This window comes from Anabrus simplex, chromosome 2 (genome assembly GCF_040414725.1).
Source record: "Anabrus simplex isolate iqAnaSimp1 chromosome 2, ASM4041472v1, whole genome shotgun sequence".
Taxonomy (NCBI): Eukaryota; Metazoa; Arthropoda; class Insecta; order Orthoptera; family Tettigoniidae; genus Anabrus; species Anabrus simplex.
The window spans coordinates 1,025,283,254-1,025,296,212 of NC_090266.1; the positions used below are offsets into that span (position 1 = coordinate 1,025,283,254).

Consider the following 12,959-nt stretch of genomic DNA (forward strand, 5'->3'; position numbering starts at 1 on the left):
ATTGAGGGTGGGCGGCATCTGCCATTTGTAGGTAACTGCGTGTTATTGTGGTTGAGGATAGTGTTATGTGTGGTGTGTGAGTTGCAGGGATGTTGGGGACAACACAAACACCCAGCCCCCGGGCCATTGGAATTAACCAATGAAGGTTAAAATCCCCGACCCGGCCGGGAATCGAACCCGGGACCCTCTGAACTGAAGGCCAGTACGCTGACCATTCAGCCAACGAGTCGGACAGTGAAAGTGATGATTATGAGATTTTCCGAGTCTTCAGATAGTGCACCAAGAATGATGGAGCCGTGCCATTGGCTAATGGGCTTACAACAGCTCCTGCAATTTCAAAGAGTGATAATAATAATAATAATAATAATAATAATAATAATAATAATAATAATAATAATAATAATAATAATAAAACAACATACTGGCATTGGCATATGCACTTGATGTAGCAGTGCTACCAATAGGTTCAACATTTCTGACTTTTTGCAAAAAGACTGCTTTCATAAAGGTAGATAATATTCGTAGCATGAATGTTTTCATGTTCAAAATATAACAAACCATGTCTGAAAATACAATAACGAAGTCATGCTATGATCAGAGGCTAAAATCAAGAACATTCTTGTTAAGAAAAGGATATCTGGTCACCTACACTGTTAGGCAAATACCAAGGCTGTATCTTAATTAATTAAGGTCATGGCCACTCCCTTCTCACTCCTAGCCCCTTTTCATCCCAGCATTGCTGAAAACTTAAGCGTATTAGTACACTATGAAACCTCTAGTATAGAAAAGGAAATATAACTAGGCTTCTGGTCTTGTAAAACAAACCATCTAGCATTTACCTCAAATGGAATTGATGAAATTGAGGGGGGGGGAGAAAGAGAGAGAGAGAGAGAGAGAGAGAGAGAGAGAGAGAGATTTTTTTTTTCAAGGATGGCTTATGGCAGGATTTGAACCCACCGTGTTTGACCTTTTATTTGGTAATATTGATGTCTGTATTAAAATATGTATCAAACTTTGCAGGAACAAGAGAAGTTACGTTCGATGGCCAGTACTACACCAGAGGGCAAGCAGCTCTACAATCAGTGGATTATCCAGGACAATCGTAACATTGTCCACATATTAGAAGATTTGCCATCTTGTAAGCCAGCTTTGGATCACCTCTGTGAATTGCTGCCCCGTCTTCAGGCTCGTTATTATTCAATTTCATCTTCTCCCAAGGTAACCAATACACACATTTTATTTCCTTACAGAATTTTTTTCTTCTGTGACAAAACATGGCTTCAGACACTGACAGTTTACTCATTTATTCAAATAAATTTAGAACAGAAAAACAGCCCAGTTTACATTAGTGGAGAAAAAAAATCCCCACAGACATACCTTGTTAAACTCTACAGTTTTCTTAATTTCATATTGAGAATGATAATGATATCACAGTTTGTGTTCTTGGGAAGAGCAATGGGTGCATCTTTTATAATCCAAGTCACAGGTATTAATCTGTCCTTCTGCAGGTTACCATAGGGTTATATCTGTAATTCACTTGACAATGGGTGTAATCAACAAGCTATAGGAAATAGGGAGGTCAACCATAGCAAGTGAATTATGCTGTAAGTTGTTAATAATAGTAATAATAATAATAATAATAATAATAATATGGCCGCAGCTACTATGTGTAGACATTTCAATTTGATGCCATCTGGCTGTCTGCTCGTCAATTTTGATGTTCCGTTTTACTCTAGGCTTACTGGATGGCAGACAGAGTAAACAGTATCTCTCTTGGCGTCTGTGGCTGAGATTTTAATGAATTTTGTCGGGTAAACACCAAATTTCACAAGCTGACATCATACAACATGGAGTGTCAAATGGATTTTTTTCTGCCCTTCAAAAATTCGACTACCTCTGCCAGGTTTGAACCCGCTGTCTTGGGATCCCGGAGGCCGACACTCTACCACTGATCCACAGAGGCTGTAAGTTGCCTCAGTTAGACTCTGAAGGTTAAAACATTTCAAGTTACTTGCTGGCTTTCAAAGTGACTGACTTAAAAATTCTGTTTGGAATATCCCTGTGTGCAGTACATTACTTTCCCAGGAATCCAAGACTTGCTTTCTTCCATCTACCTGCATAGACAAGTAATAAAAATGCTGCAACCAATATGCTTCAGATTTTCTGTAAGACCATATGTAGAAAAAAATGCTGCAACCACTATGCTTCAGATTTTCTGTAAGACCATATGTAGATGTTACGTTGTATAACAAACCCTCCCAAGTGGTATTAAATGAGGTGCTATAAGAGGACATGTTAAAAGAGCTGCAGAATAAACAGAGTACCCCAACAACCTACAGTACACACTAGCTCATTCATAACTTACAACCATTCAACCTGTTTCCTTTTTAAATTCATTAACAAATTTACAATTTATAAACATATCTGAATATAACACTTGTGTATAGTTTTCCAATGTGATGTTTTATTTTTGATGGTCTTTTGAGGATTCTGAGGATGTCCTCTTCATTGAACGAAATATGTCATTTTACATTTAACATCTCCCTTTGTTTCTACATTTGTCTTAACTTCTGTTATATTATACCGTACATTGCCTTCAACCATTGGGGAAGTGTTTTTAACATTAGTAGTGTATGGGTATGTTCAGGGTATTTCCACTTTTACTAAATTCCAAACATCCCCCCAAAAATTGCCTGTTTTCCCCCAAAATTACACATTTTTAAGTAAAACAGTCAAAGGTTAATTTTATAGAAAAGTGGAAATTACACTGAACGTACCCATTTACAACAAAATAGGACTAAAAAGCCCAGAAAAAACTATTTAAAAAGATTAGTTGCTATCACTATTGCATACCTGCCAAGTATTCTGGTTTTTCCATAAAATGTATGGATTTTGAATGTTGTATGGATGAAAGTTATTGTACGGATTTTGAATATCTGCACTTAGTTTCAATTTCTGCGGTCAAATCGGATTTGTTTGACTTTTAATAGTAGCTGGTAATATGAGATGCAGTGTTCGAAATTCGACTGGTAAATGTATCGAAAATCACCATGCTTTTGTCACCTGTTCGAACTCAACTGCTACTTCATTCATTGAGATGTTCCCAAACAAGTAGCAGGCTGTGATTTTGAAGAAAAGAAATCTGTGAAAATTAGCAGGCTGTGAATTTATATGTAACGACCGGGCGAGTTGGCCGCGCGCGTAGAGGCGCGCGGCTGTGAGCTTGTCTGAACTCCAATACGGTTGAAAAATGAGATTTATAACTTGTGAGCTTGTATCCAGGAGATAGTAGGTTCGAATCCCACTATCGGCAGTCCTGAAAATGGTTTTCCGTGGTTTCCCATTTTCACACCAGGCAAATGCTGGGGCTGTACCTTAATTAAGGCCACGGCTGCTTCCTTCCAACTCCTTGTCCTTTCCTATCCCATCGTCACCATAAGACCTATCTGTGTCGGTGCGACATAAAGCCCCTAGCAAAAAAAAAAAAAAATGTAACGACTTTAGTAACTGCGTCGTGCTTCATGGCAGCTGTGAAAGGCTTTGTTTGTGTGTGGATGTAAGTAATATTGGGAATAGTTCTGAAACTCATGGAATTATGTGACAAATTTATTAGCAATTTAGGATTTGTAGTGGTGTTCGTAATGTGTTCAACTAAGAAACAATATTATCAGTCATTTAGGGAGGCATTTTCTGCTTAATTTCCTTGTTTTATACGATCACGGAAAGTGTTCCCAGTGTTAAGCGGAAACGGATGAGCACTCATCAAGGTGTAACTTTGTGTATTTAATTTCAGGGGTGATCATAACATGTATTTGACTTGTATTAGTATTGTTTATAATCTACCCCCTTGCCGTCCTTTTTCATTATGTCTCAAGACTTCGCGACACATGCGTGTGTTGTTAAAAATTTTCCACTTTAGGATCTTTCAGATTTCTCTTGTTGAAAGTTGGTAGGTATGCTATAACTATCGCTGTCATATAGATAAAAAAAAGCACCTTACTTTACTTTCTGCTACTATGTTTCGGCTACCTCTCTTTTTTCCAGATTTCTTAAAATACAAGTTAATAAAAATTTCTAAAAATATTTCCAGCTACTTTCTTATCTCTTAATAAATGGGAGGAGAGAAAACAATTAGTGCTACTACAAATAATTACTCTATAACAGAATTACTTGGAAATAAAATGAAACCAACCAGCAAAAGATTTGGATTATGGTTACTAACAGAAAATTTGAATAACTTGGATCTTATTACAAATATTGGAGATATTAATTATGCAAATGAAGAACGAATATTACAAGAATTTAAACCATACAGAAGCTTTTTGCAATAATATTATGGTTGTAAAAATAACAGATTTTATAGATTGCGAAGGAAAAATGAAAAAGCAAATTTCTTTAAAAAAATTAAAAAAAGGAAGCATGCGGTGGTTTTAATAGTATTTTAAGATCTAGATCTTCTAAATTTAATTTAGCAGGGCATGGAGTTAAAGTAAAAATACAATATTTATTAGATTCTAATGTACAAACAATTAAAGGTGTTAAACAAATTATTAATAAAGATATATATATATTTTTACAAGAGCTGAAGATGGTTTTCTGTGCTTTGCCATTTTCACACCAGGCAAATTAAGGCCATGGCTGCTTCCTTCCCATTCCTAGGCCTTTCCTGCCCCATCATCGCCATAAGACCTATCTGTGTCTGTGCGATATTAAAAAAAAAAACAATAACCATAATTTATCTTCTATCTTATCTTTAATTATATACATTTCTACATCGGAACTCCTAGGAGCTATATCTTTAGGTAATATTAATTTACAGATTTATTAACAAAAACATTTATTAACTATATAATATATAAAAACGAATGATATTTTAATAAAAACAGATCCCTTAAGATTATTTAACTATATAAAAAAGCTCCTTTAATAGAAGAATTCTTGCGCATAATTGGATAGCACCGTTTCAGTTTTTACAATATTCTTATAAGTTTTATATATTTTTATAGAAAACTAATAATATTTGAGTCCTGTTTTGCGACCCCCCAATTATGTGCAAAATATAACTAAATTTATTAACAAATTGCTAAAAAAGGTAAAATTTATATTTTGTTCTGTGTTATAAACAGAGAAGGATAGAAGATTGATTTCTAGTCCTATTCATACCCCTAATCACGAAGTAGATGTAGTGGCAATGATGCCAAGATTATAGATTTATTTTACAAGAATGAAATGCATTACCAAGATACAAGAGAGAAATTTTTTTCTTCTTCTTCTTCTTCTTCTTCTTCTTTTATCACCACATAGGATCACTTCAGTCAGTCCATCGTTCAGGTCTCTTTGAAGGCATTGTTCGGGATTTGCAGTTCTCCCAGTACTTCTTCAGACGCTTCGATCTTTGTGTCTTTCCCTTGGTTGAAAATGTGCGTGTTGTGGGTTTGTGGTGGTTTGTATTCTTGAGTTTTGTATTCAATTTTGTCTTATTTTTAGTGTCTTCTGTTGTAAGGTCTATTTCCTTCAGATTCTCTCTAACTTCTCAGATCCATTGACATCCTGTCATGGTTTTTTGAGACGAGATTGTGTTGTATTAGTTGTTTCAGAAGTCTCGAATCCTGCATCCTCATGATATGTCCAAAGAATCCCAGTCTTCTCTTACGCATAGTATCTGTAATGGGTTCTAGCTCTTTGTACACACCACTGTCCATCTTACTGGTATTGTTTGTTGATGCAGGATCTTCCAATCCTCCTTTCAATTTTCTGAAAAAGTGTTTCTGCTGCATATGTAGCTTCTGGTTTTATAACTGTGTTGTAGTGTTTTATTTTTGCATTTGTTGATAGACATTTCTTTTTTGTAGATGTCCCATATCAAATTTGTGCTTTAGCTAACTAATCTATTTGTTCTTGTTTGGATTGAGATTTTTTCATTTCCATTATGTGTTATTAATTTCACAAAGAGATTTAAATTGAGTTACTATTTTGATTTTATTACCATTTATGGTAAGTTCTTTTAGTTGTGTTGGTTTTTGGGGCATAATTTCTGTTTTTTCAAATGATATTTTGAGGCCAATTTTATTTGCAGTGTTTTGAAGTTTCGATATCTGGGTTTTTGCTCCTTTTGTGTCAATTGCTAGTAATGCTAAATGGTCATCAAAACCCAGGCAATTTGTTTTGTTTCTTCGGCCAATCTTTATTCTTGGGGGACATTTCCTAATCCATTCCCTCATTACCATTTCTAGAGCACAATTAAATAACAGTGGTGAGAGCCCATCTCCCTGCCATAGTCCAGTTTTAATTTCAAATGACTCTGATATTTCACCCCTAAACTTCAATTTTGATTTGCTGTTAGTGAGTCAGTTTTATCGTGTTAATTAATTTGGGGTATAGTCCAAGGTGTCTTAAAATTTTAAACAGGGATTCTCTATGGATACAATCGTAAGCTTTCTTGAAATCTACATATGTTATCACCATATCTCTGTTTCTTCTCCTTTTATAGTCCATTATCAACTTAAGACTCATGATCCGATCAGGACAGCTCCTCCAGGGTCTGAAACCACCTTGATATTCTCCTAGTTCTTTCTCAAGTTGTAAACTTATCCTATTAAGGATGATTATTGATAGGATTTTGTATGTTATATCTAGGACCGAGATTCCCATGCAGTTATTAGGGTTGCTTTTGTCTCCTTTTTGTGCAGTGGGTGGATGAGGGCTGTTGTCCAGTGTTCTGGTAGTTCTTCTTGAATCCAGATAGACAAGTTGTTGATGGAGGGCAATGTTTGCTGATCGTCCTGCATATTTCCAGATTTTAGCAAAGTTCTGATCTTCTCCTAGCGCTTTGTAGTTTTTTAATTTATTCAGCGCTTGGTAGACTTCTTTCATTGTAGGGGGATTGATGGTCTCTGGTAGTGTTTTTATTGGGGTGTTGGTGCCAAAATGAAGAAGTTCTGTAGGTTCTCCTCAATTTAGAAGTTAACATATTCAATATATATATATATATATATATATATATTTGACTGATCTTTAATGGTAATTTTCTTTTCTGTTTTTGCTTGGAAATAACCTGTTGTAATTAGCATACGTCTGAACGTAGTTTAAAATTATTGTAGTGTATTATAGCATCTTATTAGAAAGTAGTGTGTTTATTCTATTACTGTGAAATATTTGTATAGTATAGTACCATTTCTGTGGTAACTGTAGTAACTCTTACTAAAATTCTGTTGTTGTAATTAGGGTAGACTTAACTGCAGTTAAGAATTGTGTAATTCTTGTGTATTATTCTCTGTTTCCAGTAATTAACAGCAATTTTCATCGTGTTACCGTGTTGTAGGAATAAAAATAGTACAATTAAGTAGTATTGTAGTGTAGTAGTAGCCTATATTAAATAACTTGCTGTCATGTGTTCTTTGTAAACTAACCTAGACAATATTTCTTTCCTTTCATTTTTATTTTGCACAGAATAAGTTATCTTATTTTTCCTTTTCTTATTTAGTAAAAATGGCTAAGCAGTGCGAGTGTAGGAACTGTGGGTGTGGCCAGGCATTAAGGAGTATGAGGGAGGAGTTGGAGAGCTTGAGGGAGATAATTAGGATTCTCTCAGAGGACAGGAAGGAAAGTAGGCCTCCAAACAATGTACAGGATACAGTAGGTGTAATAGAGGGATTGGAAGGAAATGGGGGAATTGTGGAAGACAGGTGGTCTAATGTTTTAAGGGGAAGGAGATTGCAGGCTAAGGGCTCCATTCAGGATCAAAATTCAGGACAGGTGTCGATGAGAAATCGGTACGAGTCACTGCAGGTAGAACAACCGAGGAAAGATGAGGAACAGGGAACTGTTGCCGAGAAGTTTGGAAGTAGGAGAAAGGGAAGAGGTAGGAAAGGGATAGGAAAAGACAGGTGGAACAGGGTAATGGGTAGGAGAAAAGCGAGGAGGAAGTAGCTTCTGCAGCTGTCAGGAAAGATAAGACTGACCAGGAGGGGTGGGGATCAAATGAGGTGGGTAGGGTTGAGGCTCTGGTCATGGGGGATTCTATCGTTAGACATGTCGAGAAAGTGTGTGGAGGAAAGGGTACCAGTGTAGAGTGTTATCCAGGAATTAGGTTAAGGCAGATGTTGAGGAAAGTAAAAGAGAAGGAGGAGGGAAAGGAGAAGGTGGTAGTGTTTCACGTTGGTACTAACAACGTAAGACAAGCAGGTATAAGTACCAGCATAGTTGGGGATGTGTGGGATCTGGTAAATGCAGCACGGATGAAGTTTAAGGAAGCGGAGATTGTTATCAGTGGAATACTGTGTAGAAGGGATAGGCCCTACTGACTGGAAGGTGATTGGGGATTTAAATGAGACTATGGAGTGGGTATGTGGGAAACTGGGAGTGAAATTTCTAGATTCTAATGGGTGGGTAGGAGATAGGGATCTGTGCTCAGATGGCCTTCACTTAAACCACAGTGGTACATATAAGTTGGGAAATTTGTTTGGAAGGGTTGTAGGGAGGTACATTCAGGGAAACAGGGTGGTCTAGGGAGTGGTGATAAGGGTACAGAAATCTGGAAGTCAAGTAGGGATGACATAAAAATGCTAGTGTTGAACTGTAGAAGTGTTGTAAAGAAAGGAATAGAATTAAGTAATTTAATAGATATACTGTATACTTACCAGATGTTTTAATAGGAGTTGAATCATGGCTGAAAAATAATGGATGCAGAAATTTTCTCACGGAACTGGAGGGTGTATCATAGAGATAGGATAGGAATGGTAGGAGGGGGAGTATTCATCTTCGTGAAAGAAGAATTTGTAAGCTACGAGAAAGTTAAAGATGACAAGCATGAAATTCTAGGGGTAAGGCTCATTTCTAAAGATAATAGACAACTTGATGTCTTTGGAGTGTACAGACCAGGAAAGGGTAGCACAGATGCTGATTCAGAATTATTTGATAAGATAATCAGCTATGTGGGAAACGATAAGGAAAGGAACGTAATCGTAGCAGGTGATCTCAATTTACCAAATGTCAATTGGGAAGGTAATGCGAACGACAGGAAGCATGACCAACAAATGGCAAATAAGTTAATATGGGAAGGGCACCTGATTCAGAAAATGATGGCACCAACTAGAGAGAAGAACATTCTGGATGTGATGCTGGTAAAGCCAGATGAGCTCTATAGAGAAACCGAAGTAATAGATGGTATTAGTGATCACGAAGCTGTTTTTGTGGTAATTAAAAATAAATGTGAAAGAAACGAAGGTCTTAAAAGGAGGACTGTTAGGCAGTACCATATGGCTGATAAAACAGGCATGAGGGAGTTTTTGATAAGTAACTATGATTGGTAGAAAACGGTAAATAAAAATGTAAACAGACTCTGGTATGGTTTTAAAGCAGTTGTTGAGAAATGTGAAAATAGGTTTGTACCTTTAAAGGTGGTAAGGAATGGTAGGTAAGGTAAGGGTTATCCTGCCCGAAGGCAGGTCCGAACCTCCGCAGAGGTGTTCCTGAGCCGGAGTTTACGTGTGGTAGGGTGGCCATTTCCTTTCAGCTCCTCCATTCCCTTACCCCCAACCAAGAGAGCGTGGCAACCCATCCAACTCCTGACCACGCCCAATGTTGCTTAACTTCGGAGATCTCGCGGGATCCAGTGTTTCAACACGGCTAAGGCCGTTGGCTAAGGAATGGTAAATATCCACTTATTATAACAGGGAATTAAAGAGACTAAGAAGGAGGTGCAGGTTAGAAAGAAATAGAGTTAGAAATGGCTGTGGAAGCAAGGAGAAATTGAAGGAACTTACTAGGAAATTAAATCTAGCAAAGAAATCAGCTAAGGATAACATGATGGCAAGCATAATTGGTGGCCACATTAATTTTAATGAAAAATGGAAGAGTATGTATAGGTACTTTAAGGCAGAAACAGGTTCCAAGAAGGACATTCCAAGAATAATTAATGAACAAGGGGAGTGTGTATGCAAGGATCTTCAAAAGGCAGAAGTATTCAGTCAGCAGTATGTAAAGATTGTTGGTTACAAGAATAATGTCCAGATAGAGGAGGTGACTAATACTAAAGAAGTATTAAAATTTACCTATGACAGCAATGATATTTACAGTAAGATACAAAAGTTGAAAACTAGAAAAGCAGCTGGAATTGATAAGGTTTCGGGGGATATACTAAGGACAGTGGGTTGGGATATAGTACCATATCTGAAGTACTTGTTTGATTATTGTTTGCATGAAGGAACTTTGCCAAATGAATGGCGAGTTGCTATAGTAGCCCCTGTATATAAAGGAAAGGGTGATAAACATAAAGCTGAATATTACAGGACAGTCAGTTTGACATGCATTGTATGTAAGCTTTGGGAAAGCATTTTTTCTGATTATATTAGACATGTTTGCAAAATTAATAACTGGTTTGATAGAAGGCAGTTTGGGTTTAGGAAAGGTTATTATTCCACTGAAGCCCAACTTGTAGGATTCCAGCAAGATATAGCAGATGTCCTGGATTCAGGAGGTCAATTGGACTGTATTGCGATTGACTTATCTAAGGCATTTGATACGGTAGATCATGGGAGAGTACTGGCAAAAATGAATGCAATTGGACTAGAAAAAAGAGTGACTGAATGAGTGGCTCTGTTTCTAGAAAATAGAACTCAGAGAATTAGAGTAGGTGAAGCTTTATCTGTCCCTGTAAAAATTAAGAGGGGAATTCCTCATGGCAGTATTATTGGACCTTTATGTTTTCTTATACATATCAATGATATATGTAAAGAAGTGGAATCAGAGATGAGGCTGTTTGCAGATGATGTTATTCTGTACAGAATAATAAATAAATTACAAGATAGTGAGCGGCTGCGGGGTGACCTCGATAGTGTTGTGAGATGGACGGTGGGCAATGGTACGATGATAAACGGGGTTAAAAGTCAGGTTGTGAATTTCACAAATAGGAAAAGTCCCCTCAGTTTTAATTACTGCGTTGATGGGTTGAAAGTTCCTTTTGGGGATCATTGTAAGTACCTAGGTGTTAACATAAGAAAAGACCTTCATTGGGGTAATCACATAAATATGATTGTTAATAAAGGGTACAGATCTCTGCACATGGTTACGAGGGTATTTAGGTGTTGTAGTAAGGATGTAAAGAGAGGCCATATAAGTCTCTGGTAAGACCCCAACTAGAGTATGTTTCCAGTGTATGGGACCCTTACCTGGATTACTTGATTCAGGAACTGGAAAAAATCCAAAGAAAAGCAGCTCGATTTGTTCTGGACGATTTCCGACAAAAGAGTAGCGTTACAAAAATGTTGCAAAGTTTGGGCTGGGAAGACTTGGGAGAAAGGAGACGAGCCGCTCGACTAAGTGGTATGTTCAACAATGATAAAGGTGTTTTAATTTATTCCACCTATTCAATACTTATATTATCACGTATAGTTGTTACATAATTAAATTCTTAGTTACATGGGACATGTTTCGCCCTCAATTAAGGGCATCTTCAGCCTAAATACAATAATCAAAAATACAACTAAATTAAAAGTGGAAGTTAAATACAATCATCAAAAATACAACTAAAATAAAAAGTGGAAGTTAAACGTTTAGTCTGTTCTTAAAATTCACAACAATAAAATTGTGAAAAATGATAAAATAAAAAGATGCTAATGGAAAACTGTCTTATGATTAAACTATAATCTTGTCGGAGACTAAAACTTCTATTAAAATTCGAATTACAGACTTAAATGTACTCAGTGTAATTTTTCATATGTTGGACAGACTGGGAGAAATTTTATGACAAGATACATGGAACATGTTAACGCGGAAAAACATAGGAAATACTCAGCGATGAGTTTGCATATGAGGGAGACTGGCCACAGATTTGAATCCATAGAGAAAGACTTAACGATAATTAGAAACATACAAAAAGGAAGAATGCTGAATGAATTAGAAAGTTTATACATCTATTTAGATCAGACGTACAATAAGCAAAAGAATCTCAATGAAACCACGGACAATAAAAGTATGTTACATGAATTAATGCCGAAATTATTAAAGTCAGTTAGTTCGAATAAATTTAGGATACCTAATATATTTAATTCTTCAAACCCTAATACTCCTCCCATACCTACAGATATTAGGCCTACTTCCAGCAATGCAGTTGACTCCGCCCCTTTGTCAGCCTCGTCACATTTGACTCCACCCATCCTCTCCTCCCTTCCGCACTCCCCTATTCCTTCCCCTCCGAGTTCGCTACCGCCTCTGCAGCACAGTTATAACACCAGACTTAGAGCCAACAGACGGGCAGCAACCAGCTCAACAGTAGTTAAGAAATAACAACTTCCACTTACATGTAAGTCCTCATCTGTTTCAAAATTATGTAAGACTGAATTCTCTCCTTACGTTCAATTTCCTATTTCTTCTTTTCCTTCTCTTACAGAAAACTTATTTCTGCATCTGTTGACATTTTCTGGCAAGGATTCAGCCATTTTATTACCTACCGGTGCTAACGGCCTCTTACAATTTTTCAATAGACGCTTCTGCCTTACTTACTACGAATTTCATCAGCGGCCTTGAAAAGATTGTATTCATGACAATCAAGTTTATGCTTGTGTACACGCCCTCATGTCGTTGGCTTTTTATTACTACCACTTTGATTTTCCAATATTTTATATGAACTGTTTTAATTCGAATTTTAATAGAAGTTTTAGTATCCGACAAGATTATAGTTTAATCATAAGACAGTTTTCCATTAGCATCTTTTTATTTTATCATTTTTCACAATTTTATTGTTCTGAATTTTAAGAACAGACTAAACTTTTAACTTCCACTTTTTATTTTAGTTGTATTTTTGATGATTGTATTTAACTTCCACTTTTAATTTAGTTGTATTTTTGATTATTGTATTTAGGCTGAAGATGCCCTTAATTGAGGGCGAAACATGTCCCATGTAACTAAGAATTTAATTATGTAACAACTATACGTGATAATATAAGTATTGAATAGGTGGA

At 36.5% G+C, this 12,959-nt stretch overlaps 2 protein-coding genes across 5 annotated transcripts in view; one reads left to right on the top strand and one right to left on the bottom strand.

The window, feature by feature from the left end:
* Positions 1-12,959, top strand: part of Cpr (Cytochrome P450 reductase) — a 576,566-nt gene that overhangs the window by 493,687 nt on the left and 69,920 nt on the right. For all 4 annotated transcript variants that reach the window (XM_067141922.2, XM_067141924.2, XM_067141923.2 and 1 more), the window contains one exon: positions 1,021-1,218. In XM_067141922.2, the coding sequence (XP_066998023.1) occupies positions 1,021-1,218 (198 nt within the window). The remainder of the gene's footprint in view (positions 1-1,020; positions 1,219-12,959) is intronic.
* The window catches only part of LOC136864651 (lymphocyte antigen 75), a 350,542-nt gene that overhangs the window by 54,718 nt on the left and 282,865 nt on the right, over positions 1-12,959 (bottom strand). The gene's annotated exons all lie outside the window — the stretch shown is intronic.